The following is a 20,960-nucleotide window of genomic DNA, read 5'->3' on the forward strand; positions in this document are numbered from 1 at the left end:
CTCAAAAAGAAATTATCAAAGAGGAAAAAACAATATGAGGGATTGATTTATTTTTCTCTGTGTTCTTTGCTATACACAAGTGCTCCTATTTAAATCGAGAAAGCGATTATTCGACTATTTCTAACTCTACTTGTTGAGTTGTCACATGAAACCATGGCTAGAGAACACTGTGACAAGGATGAGATTCCACCTATCAACATTAATCATTTGCAGTTAGAAGTTATAATGGCTGATATCACCAAACGAAACATCAGTCTTCGAAAAAGAAAAAATATATTAAAAAGAGATTTATATGCTTTTGATGAGTTTGGTTGTGTGTAAGAAAGGAAACGATCTGAAAGACCAGTGGATAGGCCTAATAGGAGAGCAAGGTTGCAGCTAGTGTTATCATACGTCTTAAGAGTAATGCACAGCGTGACCAATTCAATTATTCCACAAAGAGCTTGCTACAAAAAAAAAGACAAAACTTGTTAAGAATATAAAGATCAATTTTTAACAAATCTGATTTTTACAGGAAAAGTCACGACCAAAAAGGCTGCTAGACATGCCTATTAGGAGGAACAGAGGACAATCTAGACCAGCCAAAGAAGAAGACAGGCCTTGCTATAGTCGCTATGATCAAAGGAGTTCACATCACTTCACAATTACTCCATAAGAATTCATGAAGAAATCATTAACCAAGAATTTTATGATAATTTGAATAAGATAGTGAACCAGGGATTCAAGTTTGAGAAAAACAAGAAAATGCCAACCCCATGACATTCCTCATAACATGCAGGAATATGTTATCCAAGAGCTGAAAACAGAGTCATCTAAAGTGAAAAAATAACCTGAGATAAAACATGAGTGTTCTCTTTTCTCTCCTCTATTTAAACTTTTTTTCCATAATACCAGTGATGAACTAACTTATTTAGAACCGGTGCAACCGCGTAGACCTGTATCCCATATCTCAGAATAACACTCAGAAACATAACAAAAGAGTTTAACACAAAATGAAGTGTTGGAGTAGCTGATCAGCTTGGAGCCAAATACAAATACAAATCCTAAATCTCTGTCCTCTGGCCTGCAAAAGCATTGTATGGAACTTTGTATGGTTAGTTATATATCTGAAATGTTTGTTGATAAGCTCAAATTTACCATAAGAGCAACTCTGCAATTTCAGAGGTCGATTGATATGCTTAAATTTACTATAAAAGAAACTCTGCAATTCCAGACATCAGTTGCAGATAGATAAATAAACATAAATTTTTTTATAATTTTAAAATGTTATAACTAAAATTCTAAAAAATTATCTATATCTCTGCAATGTTTAAATTTTAAAATTGAAATAATATAAGTTAAAAATATATCAATTTTTTAATAATTTATTCACTAACAGTATCATGCTTTATTTTATAAAAACTTTTAACCCAGAATATTTGTTATAATTTTTAAACATTAATACATATATATATATATATATAAATATACATATATAAATGAAACAAAATATTCTCTTAAATGTTCTAATATAAATCTAATTTTATTGAAATTATAACTTTCATATGAACTAAATAAATAAACGTAATATTATTTTTAATTATATTATATTAATAACTATTTTATTTTATCATAATAATATGTTTTCATATTTTTATAATGTTATAATGTGTTAATATTGGTAATTTATTATTAAAAAATAACATTATTGCATAATTAACCAGTCATAAATATTTCGCAAATACAACAATTTTAGCCGATGTACTAATCATAAAAATTGCATAAGAACACTAGAAACCGCATTCATCCACGTCCATAAACTTCCGCAATCGCACTCACATGCGTGCATTTCAACCAGTCAGGGCATATATAGTTATATATGTTGTTCTTTGGAGTTTGTATCCTTTTTTTTTTCTAATTTACATAAATATACACTCTCAAATACATAGTGTGGACTTTAAGACCCACAATTTCATAATACCTTTACAGTTAAAATTCCAAAGTCCAAACTTGAGATCATTTCCTCCGTAGATAGCCATTTCTTTTTCCCTATTAAAAATACTAACAAATATTCAAATAATCATCAATTATTATTTCAACTGAAAAAGGAGAGACCCAAAAAGAAAGAGGGAAAAGTGGAATAAAAAGCAAACTAAAACTAGAAATAATAGAAGCTTAGCTTACTCCAGTGGACGGTAAACTCCCCTTGACATCTACAAGCACTTGCAAGTGCAACGATGAGTACATGCTGTACAGCGATGGGTGGAGATGCTAAACAATGACCGATACTTTAAAAAGATTTTTATGAAGTTAAAGTTTATACAACTTTAAACATTCAAAATGTTTAGCCCTTTTTCAAAAAAAAAAAACATTCAAAATGTTTAGATGCAATGACCTACTACAGTATAGCCTCTAACTTAATATTTGATAAATTAATTAAAATTACAATTTCTGAATAATTTTTGACCAATTGTTATTCTTTTCCATAAACTCGGCATTTATTTTTCTTTTGTGGTTTTGCAACCCATATAAACCAATCTAAGACATACTCAAGTATAATATTTTTACTGATAGCGATAGGATAGAAATTTAGATCACCAACTGATAAATATTGTCAACTACAATAACAATTGATAAAGACAAATTTTCTTTCTATTATCTAAGTGTTTCGGTAGTTCCGCTTTGATACCATGATATGTTTCCTGAGCTATGAACTTAAAATCAATTGGCGGTAACTGAAATGGTTCACATTTTTTATATATAACTTAGATCCCTTTAATATTTCCAATATGAGATTTTATTTCCAACAAATTCCAAGTAAACTGTTTTTTAAATATAAACTTTTCTTTCTCTTTATTTTCATATACTTTTTAGCTGAGAATGCGATAGCTATTTGTGACAATGTGTCATTATCTGGAAACCAACCCAACATTTTAATGAATGACATCATAGTTCCACAAAGAAAGAACTAATATTTTTTTCCAGAATCAATGTTTAACATCATAATTCTCTTCGGAGAGCATTTGAGAACTTTCGTTATGGCGCATGTAGCGACGTAATCATTCGACTTATTTTCATATTATAAAGTGATATATTTAATTATATACTAGATTGCATTATTAATAGTTTCCGAATACATCCTAATTAATAAAGATATTGACAAAGAGAACTTTAAAATTCAATATGAAATATGTTCAATTTAAGTTTTGGTTCGATTTTGATTCGCTTTTTTGGTATTTTGGTATTTCAATTTATAAGAATTAGCTACTATATTAAAGCCACATTTATGTTGGTTTGGTTCTTTTATATACTTTTGGTTTATTCAGTTTTATACCAAAATCATAGCTATATTGATTTTTTAAACACTTTGTGAATTTTAGTATATATGATTAGAAATTGGATTTATTAAAACTTAAAAATATTTTCAGTACTCTAAATTTTAAAGACCCAAAATAAAAAAGCTAAAAGACTAGGGCTACAAGCCAACAATAAAAATATATTTCTTTTAATTTATTTAATGAAGAAAAATAATTGGTGAATAAAAAGTTAATATTTAAGATAGTTTCATAAAATAAAAATAAGAAAAATTTAGTAGGAAGATAGATGGGCGATCCAAGTGAGATCCAATATAGATCCGTACTTTCTATTCACTTGTGAGATTTGGATGGTTTGGAGAGAATAATATTATTACATAACTAAAGTTTAGCAAACATATATGCCAATAAAAATAAATTTTATTTAATTTGATGAAAGAAATTAAAATTTTTTTTACCTTAATAATAACAAATTATGAAAATTACCATTTTAAATATGAAGATCATCCCAATAAAATAAATTTATATGTATAGATATGATCAATTGTATTATATAATTTACATATAACTATACTTCTATATTTTAGATAATAGATTTTTCAGTTTATTCAATTTATATAGGAAAATTATGTATGTCTGCATTTTTTTTTAAAAATAACGAACATTTGGTTTTATTGGTATTACCAACTCCAAATAACATTTTTTTTATTTCGGCTAGATTCGGTTTTACCAGATAAAACACCCTTCATTACAAACACTCAGTTGTATAGATGATAATTTGACAAATAATTTCAAAACATTTTGTCTTTTGCAAAATAGTTTCCAGCTATTCTAATGGTGGGATAGTGGAATGAATGTAGAACCAACTTTTCAAAAAGCACATCAAATACTATAAAAGTATAAATTAGTGAACCACCCACCAGAACCAGCAGACATTAAAAAGAAAAATATAGAGAGAACTTTAGAGGTTAGAGAGATGAAGACGCAACATTTATGGTGGGAAGTTCTTGATCTATTCTTGGTACAAAACAAAGCTGTTGTTCCATTCTTGAGTTTTATAGCGGTTGTGGTTATTGTCCTCTACTTGTACCGACCTTCCTGGTCCGTACTCAATGTCCCCGGTCCAACCGCTATGCCTCTTGTTGGCCACTTGCCCATGCTGGCTAAGTACGGCCCTGACGTCTTCTCCGTTCTTGCCAAGCACTATGGCCCTATCTTCAGGTCCACTTCTCTCTCTCCCTCTCTCTTGATTCATAGTTGTTATGGGTGTTTTACCCCCTAAACTGAGACCATAGTGGTTTGTAATTCTTTTGTGTGATTTAATGTAATTTCGGGATATTTGGATTTTGGTTCAGTTTGATTTACAATAAAAACAACTTAATCATTTTAAATAGTTAAACAATTAATGTTATATGTATTAATATGATACCATTTATTTTACAACACGGATAGTCAAACAATATACAGTTCTAGTAAATTTTAGCTTATTCAGTTCAGTTTGGTTCAGCTGCAATAAAATCGCCTTTTTCATTATCTCTATGCTGTAAAATTGTAAAACGAAACAAATATAATTGAGTTTGAGTTCAGTTTAAACATTTTTGTTTAGAGTCAATTCGGTTTGGTTTGTATTACAATCTCTTATGGCTGTTGTTAGGCATTTCCTGATTAGTGAACACAAAGTGTTTTGGGGAAAAGAAAAGATGAACGCAACTGATTATAAGAAAAGACAGACAGAAACTTATAATAAAAGTATAATGAAAGGGTAATCTATTAAAAAATAAATGTATCAAAAATACAGATTTCAGATGGGGAGGCAACCATTGATAGTAGTTGCAGAAGCAGAGCTTTGCAGAGAAGTAGGGATAAAAAAGTTCAAAGATATTCCGAACAGAAGTATTCCTTCTCCAATCTCAGCCTCTCCTCTTCACCAGAAAGGTCTCTTCTTCACCAGGTATACGCTTCTTGACTAGAACCAACTCTTCTTCTATAACTATTAATGATGTATGGATCTTTTGACAGGGACAAGAGATGGTCTAAGATGAGAAACACCATCTTATCTCTCTACCAGCCTTCACATTTGACAAGTCTTATCCCAACAATGCAAAATTTCATCACTCGTGCTACTCATAACCTTGACTCTGAACCAGAAGATATCGTAATCTCCAATCTCTTCCTCAAGCTAACCACAGATATCATCGGACAAGCTGCTTTTGGAGTGGATTTCGGCCTCTCGGGTAAAAAAACAATTAAAGAAGATTCAGCAGATAGCAGCAATGTAGAGGTTACTGATTTCATAAACCAGCATGTGTACTCCACAACACAGCTCAAGATGGATTTGTCTGGCTCAGTCTCCATCATCTTAGGCTTACTGATTCCCATCTTACAAGAGCCGTTCAGGCAGATTTTGAAGAGAATACCAGGAACTATGGACTGGAGAGTGGAGAAGGCTAACACGAGACTTAGTGGACAACTCAATGAGATTGTGTCAAAGCGAGCCAAGGAGAGAGATACTGACTCAAAAGATTTCTTGTCATTGATTTTGAAAGCTAGAGAGTTGGACTCTTTTGCCAAGAGCATCTTTACCCCTGATTATATTAGCGCTGTGACTTATGAGCATCTTCTTGCTGGCTCCGCCACCACTGCTTTCACCTTATCCTCTGTTCTCTACTTAGTATCTGGTCATCTTGAAGTTGAGAAACGTCTGCTTCAAGAGATTGACGAGTTTGGAGGACGTGATCTGATCCCAACTTCCCATGATCTAAAATACAAGTTTCCATACCTTGATCAGGTGCTTTTTTCTACAAAAAACCTGGAAAGTTGATTTTATTAGAAATTTTGAATGCATGTTTTTTTTTTTTTTTTTTGCTTTTCCTTCTTTGTAGGTCATCAAAGAGGCTATGAGATTCTACATGGTTTCCCCATTGGTTGCAAGGGAAACAGCAAAAGAAGTGGAGATAGGAGGTTACCTACTTCCCAAGGTAATCAACTTACCTTGTTATTGTTGTTTCCATTCACAAAAACTTACCTTGTTATTGTTGTTTTAGGGGACATGGGTTTGGTTGGCACTAGGAGTTCTAGCAAAGGACCCCAAAAACTTTCCAGATCCAGAAAAGTTCAAGCCGGAGAGATTTTATCCTAACGGAGAAGAGGAGAAACTTAGACATCCATATGCTTTCATCCCGTTTGGCATTGGTCCACGAGCCTGTGTTGGACAAAGATTTGCCCTGCAAGAGATCAAACTCACCTTGTTGCATCTCTACCGTAATTACATTTTTAGACATTCTCCAGATATGGAGAAACCACTGCAGCTTGATTATGGTGTAATCCTCAGCTTCAAGAATGGTGTTAAGCTCAGAGCCATCAAAAGATTCTAATTCTATAATACTGAGAGCAGCATGATGAAATAAATGTGAAAAACCGAATTTTTATATTTAAAATTCATCAAAAACTCCAATGTAGTTTCAGAGGAAAAATATATATATATAACATACACAGACAACAACAAGCTGTTGAAACTTTTCTAAGGCAATTGATATGAATCTAAGAATGTCTGTCACTTCATCACTCAATCTCAGCTGTACAAAAAGTGCGTCCTAGAGGAGTTTCGTTTGTGAAATTTGAAGGATCATTCAAAGTGTATTCTTGATTTTATTTAGGGTTTTTGTCTGTGTTTGTTACAAACACACCATCCACATTTTCTACTAACCCGTTTTTCTTCTTCTATTTAACTCTCCACAGTCCATAAATTAAAAGTTCACTAATTCTTTGTGTTGTGAAACCTGACAAAAATAATGTTGGCCACCGGAAGGGTAGCAAAACAAAAGGAAATAGCCCAAAGTACAAGACGTGTTGCCAATCAAGGAAAGGCAACTGTGCTTGCTCTCGGTAAGGCCTTCCCCAGCAATGTAGTCTCTCAAGAGAATCTCGTGGAGGAGTATCTCCGTGAAATAAAATGCGATGACCCCTCTATCAAAGAGAAGCTGCAACACTTGTGTAACATTCATCATTTTTTTTAATTTCCCTCTACTTTCTTTTTCAACCTTTTACGTCCGCCCTTGTATATGGATATATAGTAAGCATAATACGTGATATGGCTTGGTGGTGTTAGGTAAAACCACAACTGTGAAGACACGCTACACCGTCATGTCTAGCGAGACGATGCAAAAATACCCTGAGCTAGCAACCGAAGGTTCCCCAACCATCAAACAGAGGCTTGAGATCGCAAACGAGGCGGTTGTGCAGATGGCATATGAAGCGAGCTTGGCTTGCATCAAGGAATGGGGAAGGGGAGTGGAAGATATCACTCATCTTGTCTATGTTTCCTCCAGTGAGTTCCGTTTGCCCGGGGGTGACCTTTACCTCTCGGCACAACTGGGACTTAGCAACGAGGTGCAGAGGGTGATGTTTTATTTTCTGGGATGCTACGGAGGTGTGAGTGGGATGCGCGTGGCCAAGGACATTGCTGAGAACAACCCGGGGAGCCGGGTGCTGCTCACCACCTCCGAGACTATGGTTCTTGGGTTCCGTCCCCCCAACAAAGCTCGCCCTTACGACTTAGTCGGGGCTGCTCTCTTTGGAGACGGAGCAGCTGCCCTGATCATCGGAGCAGACCCTACAGAGTCAGAAAGTCCCTTCATGGAGCTTCACTATGCGCTGCAGCAGTTCCTACCAGGAACGCAGGGGGTGATTGATGGGCGGTTGTCTGAGGAGGGCATAAGCTTCAAGCTAGGAAGAGAACTACCTCAGAAGATCGAAGATAACATAGAGGAGTTCTGCAAGAAGCTGGTGGCAAAGGCTGGCTCTGGTTCATTGGAGTTGAATGACCTGTTCTGGGCCGTTCATCCCGGTGGACCGGCCATCCTGAACGGGCTAGAGACGAAACTGAAGCTGAAACCAGAGAAGTTGGAATGCAGCAGACAGGCGTTGGTGGATTATGGGAACGCAAGCAGCAACACCATCTTCTACATAATGGACAAAGTAAGAGATGAGCTTGAGAAGAAAGGCAGAAGTGGAGAAGAGTGGGGTCTGGGTTTAGCCTTCGGACCGGGAATTACATTCGAGGGATTTCTCATGAGGAGCCTCTAAATGTGGCTACTGGCTATGGACCCGACATATGTGATTAACTAGAAGTAAGAACAAATAAATAAAACAGTCTCTTTTGCTTTCGAATAAATCTTTGTAGTATTATTTAAGAAATCAATTTATTATGAGTGACTTTAATTGTTATGACCAAAAAATATATTTGAAAGTACATTTACGATTATAACATTGAGAAGTCTACATGAAACGATGAAGTCTCCTGAAAAAGTATGCTTATGAATTTAATCTTATAACTAATTTATAAAATTGTGAAAATTTATTTTGATATTAAAAGTATGTAAATATAAATAATTATAAATTATTTAATAAATCTGAATATTTGAAGTAGATGAAATGAAGTAGGTAGAAAAATATAGATGGTATATCATATTTGTCTATTTGTTGGAGTTAGTTAACACATGTTCAAGTAATGTTTGTATTTTATTTTTAAAATTTTAAATATATTACTTTGACATATTTTCAAAAAAAATATATTACTTTGACATATAAGTGTAAATTGTGTATCTAGTAAGCACTTTAAAGGTTGATTTTTTGTTTAGTGTGCAGGTTATTGTTATCTAGCTAGTTCAAATATTTAATTTTAAAGTATGGGGGATAGAAAATTTGTTAAAGAAATCTTCCAACAAGTTCAAATTAGTAAAAGCAATATCTCCTTATATAATATGGATTCTAAACATTTATGATATCTTGATGTGAATGAATGGAAATATAGTAAGTTTAGGGTTAGTGGATTTCTTAAAGAAAATCTGCCAAATCAAAAAGTATTTACGTAACCGTAAATTTTATCTTCAGTTTAGATATAACCAAAAATAATCAATAAATTCTAACCAAACAATAATTTACTTAAAATTCATGGTGTAGATTACTTCATCTGAAGTCTACTTGTGTATATTTCCATGAGTAAGTAGACTTCGTGATCCATGAAGTCTTCTACCCCTAAAAACTTTTAACATAATTAAAATTTATATAAAAAGATCTATGCATTTTCTCTCTCTAAAATGCTGCAACAACAATATAATATTTTTTTCTTTAACTCTAGTCTATTTAAAATTGAAAACACCAAACCTTGTATCAATTGCTTATGATCTATTTGTCTCATCTTTTTCTTACAATTTTTATCGTTTTTACAAGTTTTTCATTACGCGGTTTTCATATCCTCCTCTTAGGAGGTAGATCTATAGATTTTACATGAATATTTTTGTTCGTGTTAGATTTGAACAAAACTATAAATTCGACTTAATGTGATCGTTTCACAGGCTTCTTCAGAAAGTCACCTAATCCTAAACTCTAAAATCAAATAATTGAACTAAGTATCAGTAAACCCTTCACTACAACATAAAATCACCTTTTAAAGTGTTTAATGTATACACAATTGAACACTTATGCATTAAATTAACATTTCAAAAGATATTTAATAATCCAAATCTAATCCTGAAAATACAATATTAATTTATATTAATTTTTTATTACAGGATTCATAATTTTTTATATTGACAATATTTAATTTATTTTCCACTAAATTATTTTCTAACTTTTATAATTTAAAATAAAATTAAGGTCATAAATATATTTCTTCTCAGAAATTTTCTCACAAGATTCATTGTTTCGTGTAGATTTTTAGGGTATAATCGTCAAAATATGTTTAATTTTTTTTGTCATAAAAAGATAGTTATAATTTCACAAATTTATGTTACTCTTGCATTTGAATATGTGGTATATATTTTCATTTTATTTCATATTTTGGATTATTTTGGAAAATTCTCCTAAAATAGTTGTAGTTCAATTTAGAGGAATTGTTACTATACAATATGCTTAAAATTCCTCTACGTCGTGTCATGAGATATTACCAATGGTTGATTCCAGTGTTTTGAAACCCGACTCGGACCCGCGGTTGAACCGCTAAACCCGGTGACCCAGAAAAAATCCGGTTTGGGTTTTGTGAAAAACTCAATATTTAGAAACCCGCAAAAACCCGCAAAAATCCACTAAAACCCGGAATCCAATACCGGTTGAACCACCGGTTGAACCAATAAATAACTTTTTTTTAGTTTTTAGATTATGTTTTATATTCTAAGTTTCTAATTAAGAAGTTAGGTGCTGTAAAAAAAATTAGTTTTTCTTTTTTCAGTTTTATATTATGATTTTTAGATTTTGATGAAGATTTCACTATACTACTTAAAGAAAATGAAGTGAACGATGGTAGAGAGAACCAAAATTAGTTTATGTGATTTGGTGTTAGTTTATTTCCGTTATTGACAATTTATTACAATGATGTTTAACTTGTAGTTTATTTTGAATTTGAAGTTTAGTTTATTATTCAATTAGACATTTAAATTTTTATAATTTATATATCTTGATTTTTTCAGATGTCATAATTCTTACTTTGTTACATAAAATTTTAAATAGTCTAAACAATTTTTTGATATTTTGTACGTCAAATGAAAATAAAAATATAAAAACTAAAGTTAAGTGTTTTCTAAATATTTTTTAAACATAAAATATATACATATCCAAACTATTATTTTATGTTTTAAAATTTTTTTAGAAAATATTAAACTTTAGTTTTTATGTATTTATTTTCATAGATAATATATTATTATATAAAAAATTAATTCATTTTTTAACCCGCGGTTCATCCGCGGTCGACCCAGTGACCCAGCAACCCGGTAAGTCATCCGGTTCACTGTCCGGGTCGGGTTTAAAAACATTACTTGATTCCATACCTAGAGAGAGATTAATTAGGACGATCTAGTTCAAACTCCCCTTTAACTGAAGGGACCTAGGCTATATATAGATTTTTTCTTGGATTCACCCTCTAGGTGAAATTATAGGTTCATCAATCAATAATATTTTGTTATTTTATATTCTATATCTTTAAAAAAAAGTTATATTATATTTTTAAAATAAAAAATAAAAATAAATAAAAAATAGTAATAGTCGCTAAAAAATATAATTAAAGAAAACATTTTTAACATCGTGAACAAAACATAAACCCTAAATACTAAACCCTAAACCCTTGGATAAACCGTAAACCTCTTCGAACTTAAATCTCAAATCACAAAAACACTAAATATTAAATCTTAAAAACACTAGATCATTAATCACAAACCCTAAATCCTTGGATAAATCCTAAACCTAAAGGATTGAGGGTTTACTCAAGAGTTCATGGTAGTATTTAGGGTTTAGTGTTTTGTTGACGATGTTAAAAATATTAAAATGTAATTTGGCAAATATTACAATTTTTTATTTTTTATGTTTTAATTTTAAAAACATAATATAACTTAGCAAATTCTTATTATTTTGTTTCTTTAAAAAAAATATGGAATGTGAAAAAAAACAAAGGGGTAAACACAAGAAAATTACCTATATATATGGTTAACTAGTCAAGTATATGTCCCCACTCCTCCATTGCTACAAAAAGTTTACATAACAAAAAAGAATATAAGAAAGAGAACATCTCAACAACATAATATCTCCTAAATTTGATAATAGCAATATATACACAAGTCAGCTTCAGGATGAGCCAGCGTGTTCCAAACTACCACATCGATGATACTCCGGCGGCCACCGTCCGCTCCACTAAAGCTGCAGATATCCCCATGTATGTACCATTTTATCAGTATATTATTGGCCTCAATATGTAATAATTAACTATAGTCTATCTATGTCTTGTGCAGGCTAGACTATGAGGTAGCCGAGCTGACGTGGGAGAACGGGCAACTAGGGTTGCACGGGTTATGTCCACCGCGGGTGCCTGCTCCGTTAAAATACTCCACTGGCGCCGGTGGAACGTTGGAGTCAATAGTGGACCAAGCTACTCGCTTCCATAACCCTAAGCCCACCGATGAGCTTGTCCCATCGTTCCACCACCGCTATTCCAGGGTCGGCATGGACGCGCTTGTCCCCGAGCAGCAGAGCCAGCCCGCCACCGGCGTGGGCTCGTGTAGCGATGGTCATCCCATGGATGGTGGGAAACGAGTCAGAGTGGCGCCCGAGTGGAGCGCGAGCGGGAGCCAGCGCCTGACCATTGACACCTACAGCTTCACCTCAACATCGCTGGATGATAACTCCAGCTCCGGCGGGAAGCCTTTCACCAAAACCACCAACATCGACGATCATGACTCCGTCTGCCACAGCCGCCTACAGGCAATTATTTTCTCATTTTATTATTATAACTTATTCCTTCTAATTAATTTATTATATATCACTTTTAAAAAAATATTTTTGAATTACAACGCTATATATATATATATATATATATATATATAGGTGGAGGAAGAAGAAGAAGAAAAGCACACGGGAAGAAAATCATCAGCTTCAACCAAGAGAAGCAGAGCCGCTGCTATTCACAACCAATCCGAACGTGTAATTCATTCACTCCTTCAACCATCTTATTTATTTATTTTGAGAGGAAAAATTATATTGTTATTCGTGGACTAGTGTTTCATAGTTAATGGTTTCTTTGTATAGGAATGGAATTTCAGTTAATATTCATTAATTAAACACTGGTGATTGTCTCTTGATTGGTTTTATTGCAGAAGAGGAGAGATAAGATCAATCAAAGGATGAAGACGTTGCAGAAACTAGTTCCCAATTCCAGCAAGGTACCTCATTTTACATGCATCATAAACTGTCGTTAAATTATTATTTTCTCTTCTTTTGGTCAACTGCTAAATCAAGTTTATATGAGTATACGTGCGTAATAATATACAATAATAAAAAAATACTATCAATAAAGTAGGTACGAAAATACCTAGAGGGGATAAGAAGGGTGGTAGACCAAAGGAAAATGAATGTATATAAAGAAATGGACCTCATACGGTGATTTTACTCCACACACTTATGATCGATCTCTCTTATTTGTTTGGCCCAGAAAAACTGATTTTACATCTCTTTACGACTTTCTCCGGCCAATTGGTCCATTCATATGCCCTTAATTACTATATGCCACCTTTTGGCTGTCAATCAAAATTCAACCAATACAATCAATTAACACAATCTACATTACATATGTATAGTGTACTATTATTATTGTAGACATGTGTTCATCGATCATCCCTTGAGTTGGTTTGGTTAAATAATACATCAAAAGGAGTGAATGGTTTGATAAGTTACAATTTGGAACCAGACGGATAAAGCGTCCATGTTGGATGAAGTGATAGAGTACTTGAAGCAACTCCAAGCACAAGTGTGCATGATGAGCAGAATGAACATGCCCTCCATGATGCTTCCCATGTCCATGCAGCAGCAACAACAACAACTTCAACTAAATCTCATGTCCAGTTCCATGGGCTTAGGGCTTCGCATGGGGATGCCCGGTCTAGGTCTTGTCGACCTTAGTTCTATGAACCGAGCTGCTACTGCAATGGCTCCTAATATCCATGCCAACATGATGCAGAACCCATTCGTGCCCATGACTTCTACATCATGGGATGCCTCCTCTTCCACTGACCCTCGATTTCAGTCTCCTCTTATCCCCGATCCTATGTCAGCCTTTCTTGCATGCTCCTCGCAGGTTATACAACTTTTGTTTTATATAAAACTTTTATACTTCATTTTTGTTTAAATTTAATGAAGCATTGACATGCAGCCAACGACGATGGAAGCATATAGTAGGATGGCTGCGTTATATCAGCAAATGCAGCAACAACTTCCTCCTTCAAATCCAAAATGATATATTATTTCGACCTTACGTCTACATATGTGTAATACATATTGACAATAAATGCATATTCCATTGTATTTTAATTTGTATGTATAGGCTACACATGACTATGATTTACCTTTTAAAGCCCCTAAAAAGGATCAGGTTGTATCTGAATATCATCCGAGATTCGAATTTGTAACCTCACTCTAGACCCATAAGCGACGCGCTACTTCTTTTTTGATAAGTGGTGGTTTCAGTATCCTTACAGTTAGGGTTGGACATTTTATCCGTTAAATTTGATTCGATTTATTATTTATTTCGATTCGATCCGAAAAATTCGGATATCCGTAAGTCTCCGAAGCAAATCAAATATTAAAAAAATCAATATCCGTTAAAACCGAAACAAATCACAAATACTAAAAAAAATTAGAGATGAATATTCAATATGCTTCAACTTTTGTACAAACAGATGTATATCTACGATTAAATATATATTTTTAAATGTATAATCTTATATAACTATTTAACATATAAATCTTTATACAAAACTACATTTTTATAAAAACATTTTTTATGAGAAAAAAATATTAATTTTAAAATTTGATAAAACATATAGTTTCATTATTTTTTACTTATTTTTATCATGTAAAAGATATTTCTAAAAAAATAATTTGATATATTTTTTTTTAAACTTGTATTGAAATATTCGTAAATATCAAAAAAATTTCTGGATATCCAGAAAACTGGATATATGTATTTTTACGAAGCAAAACAAATCGAAAACTAAAATATGAAGTAAATCATAAATACTAAAAAATATAGTACTATTCGATCCGTTCCCGGCCCTACTTACAGTATTTAAAATCCTTCGGTTTTACGAATTAATTATGACACCACGAATAAGTATAAAAACCAAATCGAAGGAAACGCAAGGGCATATGCTTTGTCTGCAAAATTCCACAATAATTTGATGATAATATTTGTATTTGTAAAGGTGTTGTAAATGATTGGGTGTCAACAGGTCAACTTGTCCCAGACTATAACCACACGTTTGTAAACGAAATCTAATTATTAATAAGCAAAAGTGACTTCAAATAAATGTGAAGTAGTTCTCTCTCTGTTTCATATTAAGCGTAGTTGTAAACAAATTTTTCGTAACAAAATAAGTGTCGTTTTTAACTTTCAGCAAAATTTATTAATTTTTTTTACAATTTATTTTTTATTGGTTGAAATATAATTAAGTGTATACATAATTATATTTTTATATAGAAAATATAAAAAATAATAATCAATCAATCGTCATTACGACAAACCCCTAGATCCACCTGTCATTTTACTATTGAACAGCTGTTCTGAAATTTTATTTTATTTATTCCAAAAAGAGTTGAATCAAATCAGCTAACAGCAAAGGTCAACACCAGTTGGTTTGATAGTTATGTATGTTATTATATACTCCCAAAATATACGAATCACCCCAACTAAACGGTGGTTGTGACTTGCGACGCGATGTTAATCAAAAGGAGTGAAGGGACAGGCATTTGGATCCATTTACAAATAAATCTGAAATGTTTATATGAAATATGTAAGGGCTAATTGGCGAAATAGCCATTTTTTGATGATAAATTAAGGAAGTAGTGATGATTTTGACATAATTCATTGTCAGGCTTTTGTGCTTCTTCTCACCCGGTTATGCCCTTTAAAGTAATAGGTCACAGGTTTCATATTACAAAGTAAACGACGTGGTGGATTTGCGTCGCACCGTAACAATCACAAAAACATACGGAGCGCGTGACAGAGATGTATTCAACACATTATGAAAGAGGATGCAGATATATGAGTAGATAAAGATCGTAAGTGTACCAAAAACAAACGGCGAATTGACGACAATGAAACAAGTGTATTCTATACCAATTATAGAAGGTCCATACTACGTAGTATAAGGCGAATAGTATCCTTATAAATGTAGTTCCAATTGAAAGAGCATATAAATACTTTGGGTACAGTTGAAATGTGTATGACGCAAGGAAAGAACGTAGTACTTTACCCAAATAAAAGCCAAATACTCATTTTGCCAGCTTCAGATAGGCAAAATCAACAGTTACTATTTAGAACCGAACTATTCCATATGGTATACAACAATATCATAGCTAGAGTTGTGTGGGAGTTAGAAAGTACCGTACATGGGGTTGGATGAAGAGACGGGTACATATAGCGTGGGATACGTCTAATATAACAACATGGACGTGAGGCTTGGCCCTGGTCAACCAAAACCCTTTGAATGCAACAACATGATACAAACCATCAAATTTATATGAGTGTATGTTTCATGCCACATGAACAATATAGAATATAAACTTGGGAATGTAATTTACCAATATAATCACTTACAAAGACAATGACTTCTACGGTTGGGGAGAGATGGTGACATAATTAATGACAATGGCTTACAGCTACTCCATATTAAAGAGTAGGAGGAAGCCACGTAAACATGTGGAGTTAGTAAAGATATTTTTACTGTGTGGAGTTAAACAAATGGTGTAAATTAGTAGTTGTATCAATAAATGTTGTATTCCATCTTCTTATCAATGCAAGTCAATCTGAAGAAACTCAAAGCAATGAGGTTGAGAATTTATAAACCCTAATCCAATATCAATCCCAATCTTTCGTAAACTAAACTCAAATTTCGAAATACAAGTAATATTCATTTCTATTCTACATGTACATATAGAATAGAAAATGTGACAAACGATATAACAAATACAAATATATTGTTCAAATTTTGAAGTGTTTGTGATTGCAAGGAATGTGGTAATGCTTACACTAAACTCAAATGTTGATATGGCTATGCCTTCATGGAAGGTGGTAATGCTTGCCCCAATGTCAATTCCAATCGTACATAAACTAAACCCTATCAACTAATCACTAAACCCTACACGGAAATATAAACCCTAATTCAATGTCAACTCCAATCTTTCATAAACTAAACCCTCGCCACTAATACTAAATCCTACATGGAAATATAAACCCTAATCTAATGCCCCAACTCTAATGTCAACCCCAATCTTTCATAAATTAAATCCAAATTTCGAAATACAAGTAACATGCATTTCCATTCTACATGAGCATATAAAATAGAAAAGGTGAATATATAGTTGCTATCTAAAGATCATCTTAATATATTTCTCAAATGTTGATATGGATATATCTTCATGAAAAATGGTAATGTTTGCCCCAATGTAATTGTACATAAACTAAACCATATCAACTAATCCCAGAAATATAAACCCTAATCCAAAGTTAACCCCAATCTTTCATAAACGAAACTCTAACCACTAATTACTAAACCCTACATGGAAATATAAACTCTAATCTAATATGAACCCCAATCTTTCATAAACTAAACCCAAATTTCAAAATTTTATCATATAGAATAGAAAAGGTAAAAATCAATATAGCATAGTGCATATATATTATTCAAATTTTGAAGTGTCTATGATTAATTGGAATGGGCTAATGCTTACACCAAATTTCGATTGACTGTAGCGAAAAGAAATGAAGATTGACGGTATTAGAGAAAAGAGGTGCAAGAGACAACATCATATAAATATCATTCAACATCACATTGTATTCTTTTTAATTTGTTGTCATAATAAATTCTATTCCATTTAAATTCAATATATTATTTCTCTTTACAAAATCATATACAGACTAATATAAAACATATGTATACACCAATTCAGAACTCATATCAATAGAACATGAAACAACAACGAACAAGATGAAACCTCTCTTTCAAGCATCAAATGAAATATAACTTACTAAATAATACATTATATATTAATAAAAATGGCAAATAAGAGAAAAACCAAATTTGAAGGAAAGACAATCTATTCCATTTCATAAAGTAGTATATAAATACTATTACCCTTCCAACTCATCCATGACAAACCTGAAGAACAAAATAAAAATGAAGACACACGTTCGTTTACAAGTTGGAAGGAAATAATAGCATATGAGATAGGCTACAAGTATATGAATTACTTTATGCTTAGGTTATATGTTTAGTTGTGTCAATCTCAAATAGCCTATGCGAGTAAAGAAGTAACATATGCATTTAGAATTGTAACATCTGATATAATATAGAATTTATATATATGGAATGAAACATATGGTCAGATGGAATGAAAAGCGAATAGTATATTAGTTCTGATATGATTCTTCAGAAATAGCAGAGGAATGGAATGACAGGTAGCCAATCTTTAAAACTAAGATTTCCCATTTCAAATAGCACAAGATCCATAAGATATTCCATCTCACAGAGAAGTAAACTTATTTATCGTAAAAGAGACTTTTCATTCCATAATTACTATCCTCCCTTCGCAGTAAACATATGAGTACGACGAACCAAAAAATTTCAACCTTAAATCAATTTGTTTACCTCAGATTACCAGATCAGATATGCAACAGAAACGCTGAGTTAGATTTATCAACTTAGAATAGACTAGGGCTGAATCTATTCCAAATAGGGGAAATGAAATTGAAACAATTGAATATACGTTAGAAAACAGAAAAGTTACAATATTACAACAGATCTCAACCTAATCGCCGATATGAAAGAGATGAGGTTCTGGTGATCGTTCACGCCGATCACACTTACGAACTCTTCTCGCAACCAATTTAATTGTACATAAACTAAACCATATCAACTAATCCCAGAAATATAAACCCTAATCCAAAGTTAACCCCAATCTTTCATAAACGAAACTCTAACCACTAATTACTAAACCCTACATGGAAATATAAACTCTAATCTAATATGAACCCCAATCTTTCATAAACTAAACCCAAATTTCAAAATTTTATCATATAGAATAGAAAAGGTAAAAATCAATATAGCATAGTGCATATATATTATTCAAATTTTGAAGTGTCTATGATTAATTGGAATGGGCTAATGCTTACACCAAATTTCGATTGACTGTAGCGAAAAGAAATGAAGATTGACGGTATTAGAGAAAAGAGGTGCAAGAGACAACATCATATAAATATCATTCAACATCACATTGTATTCTTTTTAATTTGATGTCATAATAAATTCTATTCCATTTAAATTCAATATATTATTTCTCTTTACAAAATCATATACAGACTAATATAAAACATATGTATACACCAATTCAGAACTCATATCAATAGAACATGAAACAACAACGAACAAGATGAAACCTCTCTTTCAAGCATCAAATGAAATATAACTTACTAAATAATACATTATATATTAATAAAAATGGCAAATAAGAGAAAAACTAAATTTGAAGGAAAGACAATCTATTCCATTTCATAAAGTAGTATATAAATACTATTACCCTTCCAATTCATCCATGACAAACCTGAAGAACAAAATAAAAATGAAGACACACGTTCGTTTACAAGTTGGAAGGAAATAATAGCATATGAGATAGGCTACAAGTATATGAATTACTTTATGCTTAGGTTATATGTTTAGTTGTGTCAATCTCAAATAGCCTATGCGAGTAAAGAAGTAACATATGCATTTAGAATTGTACCATCTGATATAATATAGAATTTATATATATGGAATGAAACATATGGTCAGATGGAATGAAAAGCGAATAGTATATTAGTTCTGATATGATTCTTCAGAAATAGCAGAGGAATGGAATGACAGGTAGCCAATCTTTAAAACCAAGATTTCCCATTTCAAATAGCACAAGATCCATAAGATATTCCATTTCACAGAGAAGTAAACTTATTTATCGTAAAAGAGACTTTTCATTCCATAATTACTATCCTCCCTTCGCAGTAAACATATGAGTACGACGAACCAAAAAATTTCAACCTTAAATCAATTTGTTTACCTCAGATTACCAGATCAGATATGCAACAGAAACGCTGAGTTAGATTTATCAACTTAGAATAGACTAGGGCTGAATCTATTCCAAATAGGGGAAATGAAATTGAAACAATTGAATATACGTTAGAAAACAGAAAAGTTACAATATTACAACAGATCTCAACCTAATCGCCGATATGAAAGAGATGAGGTTCTGGTGATCGTTCACGCTGATCACACTTACGAACTCTTCTCGCAACCAATTTCACAAGCACATACGATTTCCCCTTTACAACACACTTCTTGGAGTCGAAGAAACACAGAGGAGGCCGACAGTGATGATTGTGGAGAGAAAATCGGTGGTTTGGAAGAAGGCCAACAGTGGCAATTGTGAAAAGGGAAGATGTGAAGTCGAGTAAGCCACGATTTACCTTTGTAGAGTTAATAATTAATTTTTGTTTTATTTTTTTTAGCAGGTTACGCCGGTTGAGGATAAGGGTATTACAGTATTAATATGTATATGTAACAGCGTGTATATGTCTGTTAGGGGAAATAGTTACTCGGTGAATTATGCTTTTTTTCATAGCTATAGAGCCCAATTACCCAATATGTAATGGGTGAGATAAAACATTTACTATATACTTGATCCATTATCACCTGTTATTAAAATCTAAACAACTATAACGTTTTAATAACCAGTGTATTGTATATTTTTTTTAATTTGTATGCAAGGTCGTCGATTTGAATCATTGCCACAAACAAATAAATAAATTTAGCTGTCCTGATTCGAGAACATTAGATATGTGACATGTGTGGTAGCTATAAAACAATGAATCGCAGAAAGATAAATTCAAAAGACGATTCCTTTCACACCGACAACTGATGAGAGATCACTATTGAAACATAATTGGTCAGAGTAGCAGCTCATTGCCCTACCTTACGTTAGGGGGAATTTTCTTGACGGGCCCGAAATAGGCTGCCTTAAAGCCCATTATCAGTTCTATAAAGCTCACATCAGAGATTCAGTTTGAACAGTGGCTCTAGGCTAGGTTGATTGGTCCTCCCA

The 20,960-nt window shown here is 32.6% G+C and overlaps 3 protein-coding genes across 3 annotated transcripts; all 3 read left to right on the forward strand.

The window, feature by feature from the left end:
* Positions 1-4,207: 4,207 nt before the first annotated feature.
* LOC106438384 (cytochrome P450 711A1) lies at positions 4,208-6,810 on the forward strand. Its single transcript, XM_013879519.3, has 5 exons — positions 4,208-4,514; positions 5,092-5,244; positions 5,313-6,081; positions 6,176-6,271; positions 6,338-6,810. Exons 1-5 carry the CDS (start codon positions 4,270-4,272, stop codon positions 6,665-6,667), a joined length of 1,593 nt encoding a protein of 530 aa, XP_013734973.2. The 5' UTR covers positions 4,208-4,269; the 3' UTR covers positions 6,668-6,810.
* Positions 6,811-7,043: 233 nt separating this feature from the next.
* Positions 7,044-8,580, forward strand: LOC106443703 (type III polyketide synthase C). The gene is made up of 2 exons (XM_022716089.2): positions 7,044-7,286; positions 7,402-8,580. The coding sequence occupies exons 1-2, from the start codon at positions 7,085-7,087 to the stop codon at positions 8,376-8,378; spliced, it is 1,179 nt and encodes a 392-aa protein (XP_022571810.2). The 5' UTR covers positions 7,044-7,084; the 3' UTR covers positions 8,379-8,580.
* Positions 8,581-11,788: 3,208 nt separating this feature from the next.
* LOC106438383 (transcription factor UNE10-like) lies at positions 11,789-14,241 on the forward strand. The gene is made up of 6 exons (XM_013879518.3): positions 11,789-11,994; positions 12,071-12,539; positions 12,663-12,758; positions 12,932-12,997; positions 13,522-13,908; positions 13,984-14,241. Exons 1-6 carry the CDS (start codon positions 11,912-11,914, stop codon positions 14,065-14,067), a joined length of 1,185 nt encoding a protein of 394 aa, XP_013734972.2. The 5' UTR covers positions 11,789-11,911; the 3' UTR covers positions 14,068-14,241.
* The last annotated feature ends 6,719 nt before the right edge of the window (positions 14,242-20,960 follow it).

This window comes from Brassica napus, chromosome A3 (genome assembly GCF_020379485.1).
Source record: "Brassica napus cultivar Da-Ae chromosome A3, Da-Ae, whole genome shotgun sequence".
Lineage (NCBI taxonomy): Eukaryota > Viridiplantae > Streptophyta > Magnoliopsida > Brassicales > Brassicaceae > Brassica > Brassica napus.